General features: G+C 47.2%; 2 protein-coding genes across 2 annotated transcripts in view; one reads left to right on the top strand and one right to left on the bottom strand.

Moving 5' to 3' along the window:
- Window positions 1-18,677, top strand: part of XPO7 (exportin 7) — a 42,069-nt gene extending 23,392 nt beyond the window's left edge. The window contains exons 9-28 of the mRNA XM_010562782.1: window positions 313-432; window positions 672-818; window positions 1,649-1,821; window positions 2,929-3,122; window positions 4,229-4,334; window positions 5,676-5,811; window positions 6,781-6,854; window positions 7,945-8,025; window positions 8,550-8,613; window positions 9,815-9,923; window positions 10,391-10,497; window positions 10,983-11,071; window positions 11,793-11,900; window positions 13,020-13,102; window positions 13,669-13,883; window positions 15,067-15,205; window positions 15,536-15,696; window positions 17,308-17,406; window positions 17,753-17,880; window positions 18,029-18,677. Coding sequence (XP_010561084.1) covers window positions 313-432; window positions 672-818; window positions 1,649-1,821; window positions 2,929-3,122; window positions 4,229-4,334; window positions 5,676-5,811; window positions 6,781-6,854; window positions 7,945-8,025; window positions 8,550-8,613; window positions 9,815-9,923; window positions 10,391-10,497; window positions 10,983-11,071; window positions 11,793-11,900; window positions 13,020-13,102; window positions 13,669-13,883; window positions 15,067-15,205; window positions 15,536-15,696; window positions 17,308-17,406; window positions 17,753-17,880; window positions 18,029-18,122 — 2,427 coding nt within the window. The 3' untranslated portion in view covers window positions 18,123-18,677. The remainder of the gene's footprint in view (window positions 1-312; window positions 433-671; window positions 819-1,648; window positions 1,822-2,928; window positions 3,123-4,228; window positions 4,335-5,675; window positions 5,812-6,780; window positions 6,855-7,944; window positions 8,026-8,549; window positions 8,614-9,814; window positions 9,924-10,390; window positions 10,498-10,982; window positions 11,072-11,792; window positions 11,901-13,019; window positions 13,103-13,668; window positions 13,884-15,066; window positions 15,206-15,535; window positions 15,697-17,307; window positions 17,407-17,752; window positions 17,881-18,028) is intronic.
- A 1,373-nt stretch (window positions 18,678-20,050) lies between these two features.
- PBDC1 (polysaccharide biosynthesis domain containing 1) overlaps window positions 20,051-20,730 on the bottom strand; it is a 922-nt gene continuing 242 nt past the window's right edge. Inside the window, exons 2-4 of the mRNA XM_010562986.1 lie at window positions 20,546-20,686; window positions 20,349-20,460; window positions 20,051-20,195 (exon numbers count right to left, since the gene is read on the bottom strand). Of these exons, the coding sequence (XP_010561288.1) occupies window positions 20,074-20,195; window positions 20,349-20,460; window positions 20,546-20,686 (375 nt within the window). The 3' untranslated portion in view covers window positions 20,051-20,073. The remainder of the gene's footprint in view (window positions 20,196-20,348; window positions 20,461-20,545; window positions 20,687-20,730) is intronic.

Genomic DNA, 20,730 nt, shown 5'->3' on the forward strand with positions numbered 1-20,730 from the left:
TGTTTTCAGTCTTATGCGATCTGTGTTCTTCATCTGAAGAAATCCCAGCGTTTTTGGGACCAGAGTTTGGACACACCTTTGACTGTCAGGATAGAGATGTTCCTTTGGGTGATGTGTTTTTTTCTCTCTGCTGTAATTTGTTTCTACACTTTTACATAGACTACACAGGATTGCAAAGATGAAGGAGCTGTCATGTAGCATGCAAAAGAGCATCAGACTTAAATGATTTGTTGTGTCATGAAGAGGAAACGTGCTGTTCATTTTACTGTTCTAATCCCTCCCTTTCTATTTTATTCTCTTTGCGTCTTTTAGGTTTTATCCTGCCTAGTGCAGATAGCCTCTGTACGCAGATCCCTCTTCAACAATGCGGAAAGAGCAAAGTTTTTATCTCATCTCGTTGATGGAGTTAAACGAATACTGGAAAACCCACAGGTGAGTATTTCAGATGCAGTCAGTGGAATTGTGTCTCTGTTTCCTCTGCATCGCGTTTCTTCACCAAAAATACTTTCTAATGTACATGTCCTACTTGTGGCACTGGGGAGAAGGGAGTAACACCTTGCTGCTCTTTGCCTTTTCCTGCTGTTTCACCATAAATCTGCGCCTCTTGTAGCTGACTGCCATATGTTGCGAAGTAGTTCTGTTTCTCAATTCTTCTCTTTTTCTCCTCTCAGAGTTTGTCAGACCCAAATAACTACCATGAGTTCTGCCGATTGCTGGCCCGATTGAAAAGCAATTACCAGTTGGGAGAGCTGGTGAAGGTGGAGAACTACCCCGAGGTCATCCGACTCATTGCCAACTTCACCGTGACCAGCCTGCAGGTACAAAGTGGTTTTACTTACCCTCAATGGGTCTTTATGCCCCTTGTCTTCTGAAACAAAATTATAACCCTCTTGTCTGTTCTTTGCCCCTTAATTCACTGTATGTTATTTTTACCAAAAAACCCTGCAGACTCTGTGACAGAATCCTGTGGTGTAGCATTGATTATTCTGTGAATTCCTGCTGAATGGAACAGGAGCAGTATGTGGGGGAAGGCAGGGTTGCTATGCCTCCAGAGTCTTTCCATGTCCTAGCAGGGGAAAAAAAAAAAAAAACACAAAAATACAAACCTTGTTAAATAAGGCTTATTTTTAGAATTATGTATCACTTCACTATTAAAATGCAGTTGCAGGGATTGCGAGTAATATGAATATCATGCCATATTCCCACTGAGTTTTCCACTGGTATACAGCTTGTAATTATACCCCTGCACAGAATATGGTTTAAAAAAAAAATTGTACAGCTTACATAATACCTTTGTTTGTTAAATTTTAATATTTATCTGGAAAACAGCTTTAAACTGTACATTCTGTTTGGGGAGCTGTCTGCAGAGTGCTACAGTATGAGCTCAGTAGTAGTTTGAGACCAAAGGCTTTGGCTCAGTTACACAGCCTAGGAACTCAGGATTATCTTTCAGTCTTTACTGAATGCTGATAATACCTGCTGAATCCAGGTGTGAACTGAATTTCATTGTTAAAATTGGCAACCAGATCATTAAAGCTTTTAGATCTTGCTATATCTAGTGCTACATGAGTCAAAATAGTATGGGTAAAAGAATCAAGGCCATAACTCACTAGTTTCCTTTCCTTTTTTCTCTCTTGGCTCCTGGTAGCACTGGGAGTTCGCGCCGAACAGCGTTCACTATCTCCTAAGCTTGTGGCAGCGGCTGGCTGCATCAGTGCCCTATGTTAAAGCCACAGAGCCTCACATGCTTGAAACATACACACCAGAAGTCACAAAAGCTTACATCACATCCAGGCTGGAATCTGTGCACATCATATTGAGGTAAGGAAAGCAGAGAGGTGGCAGCACTTCAGCTTGTCGGCACCAGGGTCTAACGCAGAAGGCTCTAATGTGTTGCTTTTCTGAGTTTTGTTTTAAAAATGGGCATGACTGCAGGAAGTTTTGTGAGTCACCAAAAGATTTCTAAGGGAGGCTTACCTAAATTGCATATTCTGTTGCTTATAGAAATGAGATTTTTAAAATTTTTTTAAGCTGGTTTTTTTCAGACCTTGCTCAATCTCAAATGGCTGAGATTGATCTGAGCAGTCTCTGACATGTTATGGGTAAAATTCATCTTATCTAGCATCATACCTCCACAGCATACTGTTTAGACTCTGAATTGCCTTTGTAGCAGAGAGGAATAAGTATGCAAAGTGTGATTCGCTTCATGTTTGGATCTCTGCTGTAGGATGGCACAAATTATACCTGAAAGTTGGGGGTTTTGTTTTGGTTTTTGGGTTGGTTTTTTCCTTGCTTTGAGTGTTGGGGCAGCCTTCAGGACTCTGTTGCAGTGCCTGAATTTGTGTGGGATGAATTCTGCCTTGTGTGTCTTTGTGTTTGATGAAAACAGATGGTCAAGTATAGAAAAATAATGCCTCTCTTAAGGAAGACTGATCGGCTTATACCTTTTTAGCTATCTAACAATGCAAGGGAGGAGCAGCAGGTTTAGCTAGTTCTGGAGTTCGCAATAAACTTATTGTTGAGGTTAGCGTATTTAGAGGAAAAGGCAGCTAAAACATTGAGAAAGATGGAAAGCTTTGTTATACAAAGACAACCAGACAGAGACCTTGTTCTTGGCTCTGCACGTTCTGTTCAAAGACCTGGATAAATGTTAAAGACGTAAGAAGAGCTTACTCATCCCAGTTCCTGATGGCCTTTCCACCTGAACCACTACTGTTTGTCTGATTTATGGCCACAGTTAATGATCAGATGGTTACGTCGGTCTGTATAGCTCTCCATAGTGACAAATAGTAGAGGCAGAGACTTCAGTCATTGGAATTGCTGTATGCCTGGGAAAGCCTTCTCTTTCTGATTGAAATAAGCCTCTGTTATGGGTTAAGCTATCTCTGCATTTTAAGTCCTTTTCTAATGTGCTTTCTTGCTGCTTAGGGATGGTTTGGAGGATCCGCTGGATGATACTGGCCTTGTGCAACAGCAGCTAGATCAGCTATCCACCATTGGCCGGTGCGAGTATGAGAAGACCTGCGCTCTGCTTGTGCAGCTCTTTGACCAGTCAGCCCAGTCCTACCAGGAGCTGCTGCAGAGTGCCACCGCTAGCCCTATGGATGTTGCTGTACAAGAAGGTGAGCGTGCTTGGAGGACTGTGGCCTGTAAGCTTGCAGTAGGTTGCCTGTTCTCAAAAGTACGTTTCAGAAGCCTGCATTCCTGGTGAAATCCGTAAATGGGGAGGCAGATCTCACAAACATTACCTTGGGGAGGTGCCCGTATGGTGTAGAATATTTTTGGCTGTGGACAGACACTCCCGATGCTCACAGCATTGCTGGCTGAAGATATTGCTGTCCTACAACGGACTCCATTCCTTTTTGGGGGGAATGTAGTGCATCTCCTTGCCCAGTCTTTCAGAGACAAGTTCCAAGGATGTTCCCCCATCCACAGGTGGTTAGCACTGCCTGCCCCATCCCTCTTTTGTCTGAGGCAGGATATGGAGTGCTCATTTGAACCTCCCCACTGGCTGTGGCAGAAACCTCAGTGGTTTGTTGGTAATGAGTAACTGGGAGTGGGGTTTTCAGCCAGTGCCACTGTCTGAAGGAGGGTGTCTGTCCGCAGCATTGGGTGGGTGCAGCATGGAGGTTTTGTACTTGCACAGCTGGTTGGTTTAGGAATTGCTTAACACTGGCCATAAAGAAACAGTTCCTTTGGAGGTTCAGGTGTAGCTGTTATGCCCCCTTTCTAATAATGTAGCTGGCTTCCTCTTTTGTGGGGGACTTGGGGACATCAGCAAAAGTATGGAAACTGTTCCTCTTCCTTCTGAAGCAGTATTGTCTGATCTAATGCAGTACATGGGTTTTTTTGGGGGGGGGGCAAAACTCCATATGATGTTGACTTCTCCACCAGCCACATGTACTTTGAAAGAATAAACGCTGCCTGCTGGTATCTGCACATATTTAAATACACAGAATACAGTTTTACAAGAAAGTGGCTTTCTGCAGTGGAATAGCTTTAAATAATGAAAATCTTCCAGGCAGACCTGGCATTCTTGTTTCTTTACTAGAAAAGTTGTGCCTGTTCTCCACCAAGTGGCGAATTGAGTAACTTTGGTATAGATGGGGACTAGAGCAGAAAGATACTCATTGTGAATCTTGTCTTTGCCAAAATAAAATGCAAATCTCCTCAGCTTCCTCCGCGTAATGTGTGACGTCTTGGTTCTGATGTACTCTGTTGGTTTCAGGGCGTCTGACGTGGCTCGTCTATATTATCGGGGCAGTGATTGGTGGTAGGGTCTCGTTCGCCAGCACGGATGAGCAGGATGCGATGGATGGCGAGTTGGTTTGTCGGTAGGGACGCTGACTGTTTTCTAGCTGCACCACTATTGAAGTCAACAACAGAATTGCTATCGCGAAGCTGCCACCATGTTCTTCCCCTCTTTTCACTGAAAAGAACAGTGTGGAATTGGCCATCCTGAAAGAAGAGATTGGCAGCACTGCCTAGAGTCAGTCAGCAAACTTCTGCTGTGGCTTGGCTAAATTGGGAAATCTTGGGTTGTAAGAAAGAGAATGAGAGGGGAAGAGCATGTAAGAGGGGAATTCATACCAGGCTTAAATGCATGCATTGGAGTAGAATTAAATGCAAGATGGTTCTTTGCAGGGGTGGGGGGAAAAGTCTTTTTCCTAGTTTAGAAGCCAAGGTGGGTTTTGTCCATAAATACACTGTGAATGTTGTAGTTCTTCTACAACTGTTAAAACTTTATACTGTCTTCTGACACATGCTGGATTTTCAGGATTGTAAATCTTCTCCAGTGCAAGCTTTATTTGATGGATGTGAGAACATGTAGCTTACAACTCAGAAACAACCTTGAATCACACTGAAAGCTTTGTGGTCCAGAGCCTACTTGCTCTGCTTGGAAGCTAGGGCAGTAAAGGAGTTAAACTGTGAATGTATAAAGTAATCTGTAGTGGAAGCTGGCCTGTTGGTGAGCCAATAGATAACATCAAGCAGTGGCTTCCCATGTTGCTGCTGAGTTACTGAAGGGGGAACAGTGAGACCTTGTATGTATTTCGGTTACCTTTAGTGCCAAAGTATATGATACCTTTTCATAGAAGTCTATTTACATTTTATCTTCTTTCCCACTCTGTGTTTTGTGGCACTTGCGAAAAAGGTTATTGTTGCTTTTGCCCCTCGTGTTCTGCTGCATGCGTGTTACTTACCCTACAATCCCTTCATCCCTCCCTTGCCAGCAAGGTCTACTCATTGAGCCTGTGCACAGGTCACAGCATTGTTTCTGCAGGGCTCACAACAAAAGCCAAACTGAAGTGGGAGTGGTGTTTAGTCTGGCTCTTGTGAGGGGAGCAGGTAGTGGTTTCTCAGGGGGGTTTGAGAACATGATGGATCAGTCACTGGGTAAGTGACTCGAAACTCAATTCTCCACCAAATTGAGACCAAGGCCTTGCATCCCTGTTAGAAGGGATATAAAAGCCTTATAATGGCCATGCACAGAAGAGGAATGTGCCCTAGTCAGTGTTTTGTTATCAGTTTTGTCAGTTCTTGACCCAAAATGACAATGCCCACAGAAAGTAAAAAATACAGTGCACGCAGCCTGGAAACAACACCATGTGCCAGAAATCCCTTGTTTCTCCCAGTGTGCATCAGCAAGGTGTGTTTTTCCCACCTCTCTCCAGAGTGCTCCAGCTGATGAACCTGACGGACTCTCGTCTGGCGCAGGCTGGGAATGAGAAGCTGGAGCTTGCCATGCTGAGCTTCTTTGAGCAATTTCGGAAGATCTATATTGGAGATCAGGTGCAGAAGTCTTCCAAGGTAATCAGTCCCTTTGGCTATGTCTCTCTGGTGATACAAAGTCCAGTAATAGCTTCCCTTTTTAAATGAAAGCAAGTGGCATTACTTGTTTTCTCTTCTTTATAGCTGAAAATATTTAAGAGACCTGTCTACTGTGTTTTCTAGATACATGTCCAGTGTTAACATCACAAAGCCTGAGCTGTTGGTTGAAATACCATGTTCTGTATGTGTCAGGAATGAGCCAGTGACTATGACAGCCTAGAACTTGAAACCTGGGTTCAGTTTTGTTACCTGCCAGGTTTATGCTGTGACTTCAAATGAGTCCCTTAAGCCTATATACTTGTGAAAGTGTGCAAGTCACACCACTTCATACACCCGTGAGGAGCCTGAGCTTAGCAGCTGTGCCTTGCTTCCTTGGCTCTGAAGTGAAGATAAATATCCAGTCTTTTCATCACAAGACAATTGTCGATGTACTGGACTTTGAATGTCTTGGTGCCTCTTTAGAGATGCAAAATATCTCTTTTTAAATTAAAAAAATATGTAAAGAGTGGGAATATCATTACGCCAGAATTAGGTTCTCTTCCAGTAACCCGCGACCTTCCTTCCCCACCCCAGAGACTTTGGAGCAGTGGTGTGACAAGAGGCTTGGAGTTCCAGACAAATTCACTAAGATACTGCATGTAGCTGCAGGTGGAGGAGCGCTGTTGTTATGTGCCCTTTCCCTAGGAAAAGCAAGTGCTTTGGCTTCTGTGTACAGTATCTGAACCTGCTATGACTAGCAATAGAAAAGAGTTAGCAGTGATTAGGGCAAGTATTGGTCTGGATCAGATCACAAGCATCTCTGTGTGTTGTTTGACTGATTTGGGAAAGCCCAGAGCATGCACCCTCCCAGGCATGGGTGCCACAAAGGGAGAACACGTGAAAAACAAATAGTCTTTGATTACTTGTTTTCTTGATAGCTTTTAAATTGGTGTTATTTTTTCCCTCCAGCTGTACCGCCGTCTCTCAGAGGTCCTGGGGTTGAATGATGAGACCATGGTCCTGAGCGTCTTCATAGGAAAAATGTAAGTGTTCCTGCTTGCAGGCATCAGAGATTCCAGGGTTGATTTGAAGGTATAACCAGGAAAACTGGAATATGAGGGAGTGTCGTGCAGTCTAAAACTAGTAACATCTGGCTACTCACAAGAATTACAGGCTTTTATCAGGGCTTAAGTCACGCACAATATCCAGGATTGAATTATCCACCGTGGAGACGCAAAAATAAGCCGTACACCAGGATAATGGATTCTCTTTCCAGTGCCTGCTTAGTAAAACCAAAGTCAGAGAGAGGACAGCCTCAAGCACTCATGCCCTATCACTTGACTATTGGCAATCACCAGCCACGAAAGCTCTATGGGGAGGGGACTGCTTCTTCAAAGGTTTTCTTTGCAAATTGTGCTGTTCAGTGCCAGAGTAGCGCAAGTCATTTTTTTTAAAATTCTTCCACTCTGGTGAGCACCCTATTCGGCCTGTTCCTTGGCAGCTCTCCTCTGGACCAAACCTGTCGACTGGCTTTTTGTCATGTCTTTGGCAGCCTCTGCTAGCATTTTGAACCAATTCAGTAGCTCCGATGCTGACGCCCAGTGCCATGTGCCTGGTGATGTGCAGCCCCTAGCTCCCGCTCAACTTCTTTAGCGTCGCCCCCGTCTTTACGTGCATGGGGCCTTGCCTACCCTTGCGCGCCCTGGCTGCGCATCATCCCCAAGGGGTGAAATGGCTCTCCTGGAAGAAGCAAGGGCTACTAGAATTCTGCAGCTGACAGTGGATGGTGCAGGTGCAGAATTGCATACGTCTGCATGTAGTCACTGCCGCAGAATTCTCTTACCCTTGCTGCAGAAACCAGCCCTGGAGTGCCACAGAATTCCAAGGGCCTGGGTATGGGCCAGTGTAGCTTGGGACCCAAGTAGTGAAGATTATCTGAAGGATAATTTTCTAGTCAACCAAATGTAAGTACAGTAATTTTATACCAATATTTTGTGGCTTGTGATGTCTGTGGTTTCGGTGGAGGGTGGAGCTGATGATGTTGGGTGACTTCTGAACTGGAAGAATCCACCGCACAGCAAAGGGGAAGCTGAGCAAGCCCCTCTGATCTGTCCTTGTTATCCTCTTCCCTAGCATCACCAACTTGAAGTACTGGGGTCGATGCGAGCCTATCACCTCCAAGACACTGCAGCTGCTCAATGACCTCTCCATTGGATATCCTTTTCAGAAGAGCTGTTGGGTGCACAAGACACTTAAACCTCAGGATGGGGGAAGAGTGATCCAGATGCTCGGCTGGAACAGGAGTACTCTGCGTGTAACAGATTCCTGAACCACTTCATCTTCTGGGTAGTGAGAAGAGCAGAGTGCAAGTGCTTGGTCAATGTCTTATCTAGCTGTTGAATTGCAGTAGATGGCTATAATATTGTAGGAGAAGGGGGTATTATTTTGGATCATAATTGCTTTGTAGCTTACCGTCCACAGTTAACTTGTTTACAGTCACAGTCTGTCGTATGGTCTTCTACTTGTCCTTCCTGACAGAGTAAATAAAAACGGTCACTGCAGGTCTCTACAGTAGAGACTTATGCAACTTGATTGCTCTTGAAATAAGAGGAAGAGAGGCTAGAACATATTGAATAATATAGACGTAAGTCCTCTTCCAGTTTTGCCCTGGAAAGTGCTTTGCAAGCATGGCAAGAAGTTTTCTGCTGACTCTGCTGCTTCCTTAACACCCCCTTTACATACAGTAGTGTTAGAAAGCTGGTGAAACTGAGCGCCGTACAGTTCATGCTGAACAATCACACGGTAAGTCCTTCACCTTCTGCTTCTTGTCTCACAGCAAACTCCTCCATCTGCCTTTGTGCATCTGAGGTAATCCCCTGATTTTAACACCTGGACATACTTTTGAAGTTTACCTGTCTCCCAGATGCTTCCGTCATATTCAATGAGCCTCTAGAAGATGTGATCTGTGTTCAGTCTCTCTTTGTTCAAAGCCTGCCCTTCAATTTTGAGGGGCTGTAGTTATGTGGTACCTTTCATACCCAAGGGGTTAATGTGGGGGTGTCTTTACTCTCCACTGAAAGACAGCCATCTCCAGAGTGAAATGCAGGAGACAGCTAATACTGCTGCACATGCAGGCAGGCAGCAGTGAGCGCTGTTTGTGCAATTTAATGCAAAATATAACAGCATTTCAGTGTGCCAGCTTTCATTCTAGAAGTGCTGATTTGGAAGAAGTGCCATCACTTGCAGCGGTCAGGATAGCAGCCTTGTTTCTTGGTTGCTACCAGTATGGTACTCCCTGTGCAGATCTGGGATGCTGACTTGAAATCAAAAATGTTAGAACAAGCAGCTAGAAGCCAGCAAAGTATCAGATTCCTGACTTGCCTCTGGGAGTGTGTGGTCATCTGATGCTCCAATGCAGGAGTGATAGGACTCCCAGTACCGCATCCAGAAGTTTTGCATGGACTGGTTGAACGAGGGAGGCACTGTATTCCTACTAGCTAGGGGATATTTTGCAAGCAGTCCCACATCCGGTGTTTGGCCCAGAAGCTGCATTGTCTGGGCTGCTGTTTCTATGGAGAATGTGGGCAGAGTAACTGGGGATCTGTCTGCAGAGGGCTGGTTTTCAGCAACCTTAATGCCTAAAGGGTCCCCATGAGTAAGGGGGGCAGATTGCTTCTGGGCTGTGGTGGCAAAGCAAGACTTCCTTGTTCTTCTGGTCCTGGGGAATTCCAGGATGAAAGATGATAGCTCTGGTATCTTTGGCAGCAGATAGGACACTGCTTCGGGGCGTGCAGGCACGGTGCCTGTTGCCCTCTGGTGGCCTGTTCTCTGAGATGGCTGGCAGATGTGAAGCAGTTAGCAAGATAATCGTGCAGCTCGCTGCTGCTCATCCTTGCGCAGGCTGAGAATTAGACAGGGGGGTGAGGGATCCTCAGCCCCTGATACAGGAGCCTGTTCAAGGTGGTGGTTCCCCTTCAACCCATCTCTTCTCTTCCCTTTGCAGAGTGAGCACTTTTCCTTCCTGGGCATTAACAATCAGTCCAACCTGACTGACATGAGATGTCGGACTACGTTCTACACTGCACTTGGGCGTCTTCTCATGGTGGATTTAGGTACTCGGGGCTTTTCTTGAGAACCAGAGCGAAACAGTGACACTGTGGTTTGGATGCTGGGCTCTGCAGTAGGCTAGGTCTTGCTATTTGGGGAGCTGTAGGCTCCTGCAGGAAAAGATGCTGGAATGGGAGAAGCCAAATGGGATAAGAAAAAGGAGGGGAAAGAAGCTCAAGAGTCGTTTTGATGCCATGTTGCTAGGTACAGGTAGTCCAGAGGTACACACCACCAAGGCTGGGGCTAAATTTTTCCTTCATAATATTCCAGTTGTTTTCCTGAGGTGGCAGAGTTTGTTCTAAGCCTTTTCTCTAAGTTAGATATTGGCAGCGATAGATGACCTGTCTAGAAACCTGTAGTCTCTCTGCCTCTAGCTCCATCAGCGAGCAATGTCTGAATGTTTAGCACAGGCAGTACTGCAGGGCGCAGGGATGTGCAGTCTATTTCCTCCTGATTTCTCTTTTTCTTTCAGGGGAAGATGAAGATCAGTATGAGCAGTTCATGCTTCCCCTCACAGCTGCCTTTGAGACTGTGGCACAGATGTTCAGCACAAACACTTTTAATGAACAAGAGGCAAAAGTAAGTTGAGCAGGACCTTCCCTGTTATCCATGCTGTCCCTAGTCTTTCCCTTAGGGGCTTTGATATTTTCAGTTCAGACAGACAGGACAGAACAAGTAACTCCCGCAGACTGAGAGCCATTCTGCCTTCTGAACGAGACAAGTAGAAGCTGGAGGGATAGGTGCTTTTCTTTCAGTATATGGGGAAGCAGCGGTGTGCCTTGCATTCCTTGGGGTCTAGGTGTAGTTCATGTGAGCCTCATCTGCTAGCTTTCCTTCTGTTGGGAATGAAATACCCTAGTACTGTCACTGCACTGGCTCAAATTAAAGAGGGCTTCTGGCACTGAAGAGGATGAACTGCCTAACCTGGGATTGGCATCCAGCACAGAAAGGCTGTGTTGCAGTTAGAATGGGAGGAAGGGAAGTGGCTCTGGGCTGGTGGAGCCAGGAAGGGAGAGATCCATACGTGTGTTATGTTTTAACATATCTTTTCTTTTGCAATACAGAGAACTTTGGTTGGTTTGGTGAGAGACTTGAGGGGAATAGCCTTTGCCTTCAATGCCAAGACCAGCTTCATGATGCTGTTTGAGTGGATGTATCCTTCTATTGCCCTAAAACTTGAGTCATCCTGTGTGTCAGAGGGGAGAACTCTGGCTGACTGCGACCAAATGCCCTATTTTCCCTGCTAAATCATGATGGGGGTTTCTCTTCACTTTTGTAGTACTCGGTGTCCTGTCTCTAAGCCCTGAAATAGATTTGACTTGGTCTGTCTGCAACCAAGTCAACCTAGAAATCTGCTCAAAGCTGAACTGTTGGGGTTTTTCCGATTGGACCTAAAGAGATTTGACCTGTAAAGCACAAAGGCCTTTAATGGGATGCTTGCATCTGAGCAGCAACAAAAGCTTTCCTCTTGGTCACTAAAGCCAACAGCAGTTGGTATCTTTGTCCTCTTGGTGAGAGCATAGCTGCTCAAAGAGCACAGTATCTAGGCTCCAGATTTCTCTTTGGCTGGTGAAGGTCAGCTGTCTGTTGCAGTGACAGATCTTTGTATCTGTCTTCCCTTTCATTGAAAACCTTTTTGTTTCTGGTTTGTCCTAGTATAAGAAGTGTGGATGCAACTCCTTCAATAGACTTTAATTTTTTATTTTTTTTTCCCTGTGATAAAGCAGATGCCAGCAAGCAGCATCTCTGTTTAACCATGTTAAGTAAGTTGCTTTGCAAGGCTTGGGTGCAGTACACAAAATAAGCCTTTTGTAGAAGTTGTGACCTTTTTTCTTCATGCAAAGTAACAAAGTTCCTTAGCTTTCACCTTGCAGCTACCCTTCCTACATGCCAATCCTACAGCGGGCAATTGAACTCTGGTACCATGACCCAGCCTGCACTACACCTGTCCTCAAACTGATGGCTGAGTTGGTACATAATAGGTATGAACCTCCAGCATCTGAAGGCTGGCAGGGATTTGTGTCTGTCTGCTGCTTCAGCCTTTGTGTGGGTGTTGGTGCCCAGTTGCATTTTCTCTACTTTGGTCTATTTATGCTGCAAAGGCTGCCAAGGGGACAAGGGGGAAACTGGCATTCTTTCAGTAGGGAAGAAAATCTAACGGTTCAGATATCAGTCGTGTCATGACTCAGACCAAGAGACACGATCAATAAGCACTGAATTTCTTCAGCGTCTGCTTCCAAGGACAGCGCTATAAGATGGAGGCAGGCAACTCAGGTTAATATTTAAAACCTGTGTTTAAAATGAGCATTGTTCTGTCTGGCAGCCAGATGACCACTTTTGCTTTAGAGCATCAGCTCTTTTTGCCAGCAGAGAGGTACCTCTGACACTGTTCAGATAATTCATATGCTGTCTAATCTGGCAGTGAAAGGTTGCCAAGATGTTGCTCTGGCTTACAGCCAGCTGAACACAACCCTATAGGAAGGGTCCATTGTTACAGCCGAGTGGAAGGGACACAAGGTTCAGACACAGTCATTTGAGAGTTGACTTTCTGTACTGTCGGACTGTTTGCTACATCCGAGCGGCATCTTTGCAGTCTGACAACCCTTACTGGAATAAATCCATTCATTTATTTCAGAGGTGAACTGGACAACTCGCTTTGCTTCAATTGTAAGATCTATTCACTGTAGGGGAAGACATGCCAAGCTCTGAATTCTTGGTCGTGTTATGAATAGGAACTAGTCAGGCAGCCCTACAATGCTGCTTCCAAGATGTTCACTGTGTTTGTGTACAGTAGCCTAGTGACTATTGCCAAGACAGGATTTCCAGCCTCGATCTTGTAATATTCCTAACGTCTGTGAAATACAGGCCCTTTCTTCTGCGACAGCAGAGCTTGTCTGTCCCTAAGTGGCTGTGTCCTGTCTGGCTTTGGTAATGAACAGCAGTATTTTCTACCAGACCAGGGCATTTTGTTGAACTCTGGGGAGCAGCCCTGGGAGCAGGGTGCCCCAGTAGACAGCAGTGCATGGAGGTGCTGGAGTGTTAGCTTTGGTTTTACTCCCAGGTACGTCTGAGCTCCAATTTATTCCCTGTCTTTCCATTAGATCCCAACGGCTGCAGTTTGATGTGTCTTCACCGAATGGCATCCTGCTCTTCCGAGAAACGAGTAAAATGATAACTACATATGGTGAGTGTCCAGCAGGTGGGATCCAGGCAGCCTTGGTCTGCCCCTGACTCCTCCGCTTGCTTGAGGAGCGAGGGCTGGGGCACTTGCCAGCTCAGGGAGCGAGCCCAGGCTGGGAAGTAGTGCCAAATCGCTTGCTGAATGCATGCTTAGATATGGAGAGATGCTTCTGCTTGAAGTGCTGGGTGGGCAGGCAAGCAGAAGGGGCAGGGTGTTTGCCATGCAAATAAGGAAGAAAATGACAGCAACGAGCAGGAGCCCAGCTGAGCCCCTTGTGTGCAAGGTGACACAGGTGAACCTGTGAAGCAAGTGGAGAGCAATCCTGTCCTTATGCTGTCCTGTTTCCACAGCAAAATTACACGCAGTTGTGTTCTCATGGTTCCTAGTAGAGCCACACTTCTAACTTGTAACAGGTTCCTTAACCTTTGGCTGGGGAATAAGTCTTTGGTGCTCGTGGCTGACTTCTCAGTCACTCTTTATGGCTCTACTTTTGTTTTTCCTGCACCCTGGGGGAGAAGGGGTTTGTATGTGGTTGCTGAAACACTGAGTCCGCTTCTGTGCTCATGCAGGAAATCGTATCCTAACACTTGGGGAGGTTCCAAAGGATCAAGTCTATGCCTTGAAGCTCAAGGGGATTTCCATCTGTTTCTCCATGCTGAAGGCTGCACTGAGTGGGAGCTACGTCAACTTTGGGGTCTTCCGTCTGTATGGGGATGATGCACTGGACAATGCCTTGCAAACTTTTATCAAGCTTCTGCTTTCCATCCCTCACAGCGACCTTCTGGTAAGCTGACACCTGTGATTAGCAGTGTAAACACATGGCTAGGGAAGACAGGGTTGGAAGATTATACAGTAAAGGAATACTTTAATCAGAGAGACGAGTGAACTTGTGCCACTTCCTGGAACCCCAGCTATAGGCACAGGCCAGCAGGAAATTACAGCTCCTGGAATGTGCAGTGGCAGGTCCTGCGTGAAGGCTGTAAGCCCACCACCTAAGGTCCCGCTGGGCAGCCCCGCTGCTCAGCTCTCCAGTGGGGTATGCTCCAAGTCTCAGCAGAGCAATTACCAAAATTATTCCTTCTCTATCTGAAAAACACTTCCTGCGAGTGAAGGATTGTTCTTCCCTGTATCGCCTGTGGGCAGAGATCTCGATGCATCAGCAATTACAGTGCAACCTGCTTGCTGAAGACATCCACCTACGGAGTCTGGCTCCTATCCAGACCTTGTGTACAGAAATCCATTTTGCGGCAGAGCTTTGAGACCCTATCAGTACAGTCATACTTGGCAAAATATCAAGGAGAGAGGGCAGCATATATTCCTCCCAAGGCTTACCTGTCTTATTACCGTAGCAGGATCTGAAAGTTGTTGTTGCCATCTCTGTGATTGCATTCAGCATGTTCTTGATTTAATATACCGGTGGCCAAACCATTGCTCTTGAGACATGCAGCTCAATTGCAGCTCTTGAGATGGGGCCACTTTGCAGGACTCCCAGGAGAGTCCCCCGCCAATCTGGAGGCTGCTGAGGGGTCCATGGCACTGACTGCAGTGCAGGCTGCTGAGCCCAGCACTGCGCGTGTTGATTTTTATGTGATCTGGCACTCTACACGGACACCTGGAGAGACAGTTCTATCTCTGCATCTCCAGCACTGGCATCAGTCAGCTAACACTCCCCATTTAGAAAAGAGAGAAGCAGTGGGGAAAGATGTTCCGATATAACAGTGTTGGGAACCTGCTGGGCCATTGTTGCTAGAGTCTGTTTGGAAGGCTTTTGGTGGGGGAGAAGGGTGGAAAATATGTTGGCCCATAAGTTATGCTGTGAGAGAGGTTGGTTTGTTCTCTTTCCAGGAGATTCAGTAAGCAGTTTTCAGGTGATTAATGAATGGGTTGGGTCTAGCAGAAAGCCTTAACTGATGGTCACAGGCTAACCATGAGGCCTTAAAAGTCTTTCTCTCTTCCTTTCTCTGCAGGATTATCCCAAGCTCAGCCAGTCATACTATTCCTTGCTGGAAGTTCTTACCCAGGACCACATGAACTTTATAGCCAGTCTGGAGCCTCATGTAATCATGTATATTCTCTCTTCCATTTCAGAAGGCCTCACTGCACTAGGTAACTACTACTGCTCTTTGTTGTGCTCTTAGGGCTTTGATTTGGAAGTGGGGAAAGATTTTGATTGCTTTGTATTTCAGGGTAACAGATGAGTTAAGACCTTGTGAATGGGTGGAGGAGTTTCACCTCGGTTAAAGTTGGAGCATTAGAGATAGCGAATATGTCAGTGAGGAAGTTGCTGACCTCTTTAGGGTTGGGTGGTTCTTGATTGCAAAGTCTGTAAAAGGACCCAGATAAATGGTGGTGTTCCCCTGGGAGCCTGCCCAAGTGCACCTGAGCAAGGGAAATGCTGGCAGTGCCCCAATATCTCCCCCTTTCCTATTGTTGCAGACACCATGGTTTGCACAGGCTGCTGCTCCTGTTTGGACCACATTGTCACCTATCTCTTCAAGCAACTGTCTCGCAGCACCAAGAAGAGGACCACACCTCTGACCCAGGAGAGCGACCGGTTCCTGCACATTATGCAGCAGCACCCAGAGATGATTCAGCAGGTAAAGACCGAAGGCGTAGGGCCTTGTTGTGGCATGGCATGGTAAACTTCCTGATAAGCCCTGAATTTTTGTAGCATGATGTAATATGGGGGCTGCGTGCTCCCTGCTCTAGAGCCCCAGGCTTTTCCGGAGCAAAAAGGGGTTTTTGCTAGTATTGCATTTCTCTTACACATTCATCATATGGTAGGTCTGATTCAAAGCCATGCTTCAGGGCCATGGTTCTCCCTGTGCAAGGAACACCATTTTAGCATTTTAGATATGAAAGTAGCCAAAAATGAGCTTTTGTCTTTTGTTTTTTTTAAAGAGAAATACAGTTATGAGTGGTGCTGGCAGTTCATAGAAATGAAGCCAGGAAACATACCTTCAACCAGAGAGTGTGTGCTCTGCTGCTGCTTTAAAAAAAAATCAGGGTTTGTTTAAATGCCTGGAACAATAAAGTGGTACATCTGCACTCATAGCAGAGTGGGCCCCGTGGGGTCCCCATGCTTAACTGCCTAGACTTCAGCATAAGGGAACAATCTCTCTGCTGTGGCGCTTGCGTTGGGGACCACATGAACGTTGGGTTCACGGCCTGTTGGAGCACGTGCTGCCTTGGCACCATTCATGGCTGCCTTCAGAATGGCCTCTGCAGGGTGAATTTGATATTTGAGCTTTACATGCTGGTAGCACATCTGCCATCTGTCTCCTGCCTCCACCCGCAACACCTCTGATAGACACAGAGCTTGCTGGGATTTGTCTTCTCTCTGGGTCAGGAGCATGTGCAGTGGCAGAGGATCAATAGTGAGCCGAGACATTTTCCTGACTTAGATCAGGCTTAGTTCAGCGTATACCTACACGTACCATGTAGTTGAGGTACCTCTGTGTCATTAAATGACAGATGATTCTGCTCACAGAGGTTTTGGTGCTCCAGAGGGCCCTGCGTTGGGATCTGGATATCCGTACCTTACAGCAAAACATTTTATATGCCTCTTGCCTGGCCGTGCTGCTTTGAACAGCAGTGCTCGGTGCATTTCTGACAGTGTTATCCAACCTCGCTCGGTGGTACTTGTCAAAGTGTCAGCGTGACTCCCACATGAAAGGAGAGAATATTGTTCCACCCTTGCTGGTAGATGAAATGCAAAGAAAAGCAGGCTTTTTGGGGGCTAGAAGCTGTGTTTTCTGACAATAAAAAGGAGAAACTGCATCTTCCATACCAGCTAGGTTAGATACTGGCTTGAGCCTGAGGAGGCTTTGGAAGGGAATGCAGACACCCTTAGTGTGGACTAGAGGAAGCTCCCAGGGCACCACAGCATGTGCTCTCTGCATTTAAGCACTTACTATTACCCTGTTTAAGTGAAGATGAGACAATCTTTCCCCTGGCTGCCTTGGGGCAGGATGGAGTGTGTCAGGAGTAAAAATTCTAACAGCTTTCAGCACCTCCTCCATTTGCCTTCAGTGAAGTTCTCCACCAGTTCATGGGGGCTGCAGGTCCTCCTCTTGTCCCATGGTGCTGAGAGCTCCAACACTGGAAGCGTCAAAGGTGAATCGTTGGTTCTGAGCCCGCACGGTGCTGTGGTGAGGAGAGAGCTGGGACGGAAGGGCTGGTTTTAAACCTCCCTTTCCCTCTTCCAGATGCTGTCGACAGTGCTGAATATCATCATCTTTGAGGACTGCAGGAACCAGTGGTCAATGTCGCGGCCTCTGCTTGGCTTGATACTGCTCAATGAAAAGGTAAATGTCCCATCCTCCCGTCGCAGCTGGAGGAGCTGTCTGGGCTTGAGTGATGTGGGAGCCTTCCGGCTGAAGGGAGCAGAACAGTGTCAGAGCAGGTGGTTGGGAAGTCGGGATTTGGAGAGATCGTATGTCGAGGGAAGGGTGTCCAGCCCTCCCCTGCCGCACCCTTGGCACTCAGGAATCCTATTAACTTTCATTCAGAAGGGCACTAGAAGTCACCGTCACCTGAAAAACCGTAACGCGTTTCCTCCCTCTTCCTGAGAGCCTGTTGTGCATGCCTTGTCTCAAAGCCAAGGTGGCTATTCATCTGAAAATTAACCTATCCTTCTCTTGTCCTCCCCAGTATTTCTCTGACTTGAGGAACAGTATAGTGAACAGCCAGCCTCCAGAGAAACAGCAGGCAATGCACCTCTGCTTTGAGAACCTCATGGAAGGCATCGAACGCAACCTCCTAACCAAGAACAGGGACAGGTCAGTGTGGGCCAAAGACCCGCGCCCGTCCTGAGGTGTGCTGAGCCCATAGCTTAATGCAGAGTCACAGCCTAGAGAGTCTGTGGTCATCAAAACAGGAGGAATGGGCAACCTCCCGCTCTAACACACTCCTCTGCCTTTTCCTTAGGTTTACACAAAACCTGTCAGCGTTCAGGCGAGAGGTGAACGACTCCATGAAGAACTCCACCTACGGTGTGAACAGCAACGACATGATGAGCTGACGTCTCCCAACTCCGCCTGTACAGAGCAGCATCTCTTTGGCCTGGCCCAGAGGGGTTACCGTTTCCGATGGAAAGAAAAGAGGGCGTTTCTAATCCCTGCTCTTCCCCAGGGCTGGATTGCGACGCTCGCTTTGGGCCGTACTCCACGTCCCGAGGGAGGAGGGAACAGGAGGGGTTGTTGAGCTCACCGGGGCAGGGTGCTTCTGTTTCCGTGGGAGGGGGTGGAAGGGCATAAGCCAGGTGCAAGAATCCAGCATCTCCCTACCCGAATGTCTGCGTGGAACGCCAGCGCTCTGCTGCAGCCTGCCTTGTATAAACATGTACATTTTTTCATAACATTTTGAACAAGGTTTATATTGACTCAGTTTAAAAAAAAAAAAAGTGTGATTGAAATTTTTACAGAGTCCTGGTGCACCGGTGCTGGCGTGAGGGTTGTGTATGCGAGTGAGGAAAGCGTGTCCTGCAGGCCTGAAGCTTTACTGGGCGAGGGGTGGGTGTGTGAAAGTGCAGAGATATATTTAGTGACAAGTGTAGAGAGAAGCAAAAAAAAAAAAAAAAAAAAAAAAACAAAAAAAAAAAAAAAAAAAATGATGACAAAAAAAAGGCATTGTAAAATTCCAAATGTATATTTTTTCTTATTAAGCCCCTTGAAATCACAACTTCCTGTTACCGTCTTGCCCTTGTTATTAGGAACTCTAAGCCATGCCGCGTGATCTTTCATTCGTGCTTGCTCGTGGGTGTCTCTCCTATCCCCCGGTGTAGCAGTAGGCGCTGTCCCCTCGTCAACCCGCTTCTTGCAGGGCCCTCGCCTTCCTCCCTCCGGACCGACGCTGTGCTGGGTGCCTGCCCAGCGCCAATCTCCTCACTCTGCCTTCTCCTTTGTTATTTTTTCTTTTCTTTCCCCCCTCCCCATCTCAGTCGAGCAGGTAGCACGCGTGGTGCTGGCGAGCTTGCTGCGCTCTCGAGAGCTCGCAGCAGCGAGCATGGCCGGCCTCTACAGCAGCACACGCCTGTGCTCGGACCGAGCCGGCAGCGCGGGGCTGCTGCAGCCAACCTGCTGCCTCGGAGGGTTCTTAATAACAAGGTTTGCCTAGCATGAAGTATTTAACGCCCCCTTTAAAATGATTCCATTTTTTTCTAAGTCACCATAATAAATGTTTTGGATATTAAAATTGACTTACAGAGGAAAGCTGATGGGGGAGGGAACCCATTTGCCTTGTACTTTTTCCACTATTGTTGCTGCTAGTCGTGTGCATCCTCTTGCTCAGCTCTACCCACAGACACTCAGTCCTTAGGCCTTCAGTTTCTCTTCCCAGACACCACCTACTCTTTATTTTATTTTATTTTATTCCTCCGCCCCCCCCTTTTTTTTTTGTTTTCTTTCCTCTGGCGATTGTGTGTTGGGTCCTTTTTCGCGTGAGCAGATTGCTGGTTGACTTGTAAGGGTGTTTGCTGCATACAGTGTAAGCATTGTGACTGCAAATAAAACTTCAATGGTTTCTACTGAGCTGTGTCTGCCTGGGCATCGCCTGCGCCCCAAGCTCTCCTCTGCACACCCCGGAGGCAGGAGCTGGCCCCTGCCTCCTGCGGGACAAGTTTTCCACACAAAGCAGGTTAAAAAATTGTATTTGTGTGGGTGGATCGTACTCTGGCATGGGGGGCCTCAAGTGGTGCAGGCAAAGGTCTAGCCAAAATCAGTGGATTCAGCAATAACTTCCTTAGCGGTTTTGGTCCGATCTAGGGAACAACCCTTTGACCACCTGCAGCACAAGGAAATTTTATTTTTTTTTTTAAGCATTTATTTACAGTCTGCAAATGGAGTCTGAACTTAGAGGAGCAGGGAAGGCAGGTACAGCCCTGCTTCTCCCCCCTGCCCAGGCAGGGACCAGCAGCAGGGTAGGGGCCTTTCTGCCCCCTCCTCAGCTCGGTGCAGGGTGAGCTCATCCCATCCTCACCCCGACACCGCTTCTTTTGCCACGGCAGCCGCTGGCTCCCTGGCACTGCTGTAGACGACGCTGTTACAGCCCTCTCTGTTCCGAGCGATTTCGATGGCAAAAAACTGGATTCTGGTAGCTAAAAGAGGGGAGAGGAAAAACTTAAAAGAGCAGATCCATGGGTTCAGCCTTCCTGTAGCCTCGTGTACCCCTTTTCTAGCTGGAAAGGCACTGGCTCCAGCCTGCGCCGTGGCTTTCCAAGCCCAGCCGTGCCGTGCCAGCCCTTGCTCACCGAAGATGGTGTTCTCCTCGGTGTAGTCTTTGCGGCAGTCCAGGCGGAGCAGGGTGCCGTAGTTGAAGTCCTCCACCACCCCCTCGAACCGCAGGCAGAACGGGCGCCATTTCTGGGGAGAAAAAAGCACGGGTATCCCTGGAGCCCCGGGAGAGGGGGAATGGTTGTGTGTGTGTCCCCCCTTGCTCCCCACCGACCTCCTTGGCAGACTCCGATTTGAGCTCTTCGGGGTCGAGCACGTCAATTTTAAGATCCTTGAAGTTTTTCCTGAACTCGCTGTAGATCTGGTCGTCGACTTTAGTGAGGTTCAGAAACTTGGGGTCCACGGAGGAGATGAGCTACACCAAAATACTAAAGAATTAACCGTGACCCCCCCCCTCCC

Source organism: Haliaeetus leucocephalus, unplaced genomic scaffold (genome assembly GCF_000737465.1).
Source record: "Haliaeetus leucocephalus isolate CR32 unplaced genomic scaffold, Haliaeetus_leucocephalus-4.0 Scaffold162, whole genome shotgun sequence".
Classification (NCBI taxonomy): domain Eukaryota; kingdom Metazoa; phylum Chordata; class Aves; order Accipitriformes; family Accipitridae; genus Haliaeetus; species Haliaeetus leucocephalus.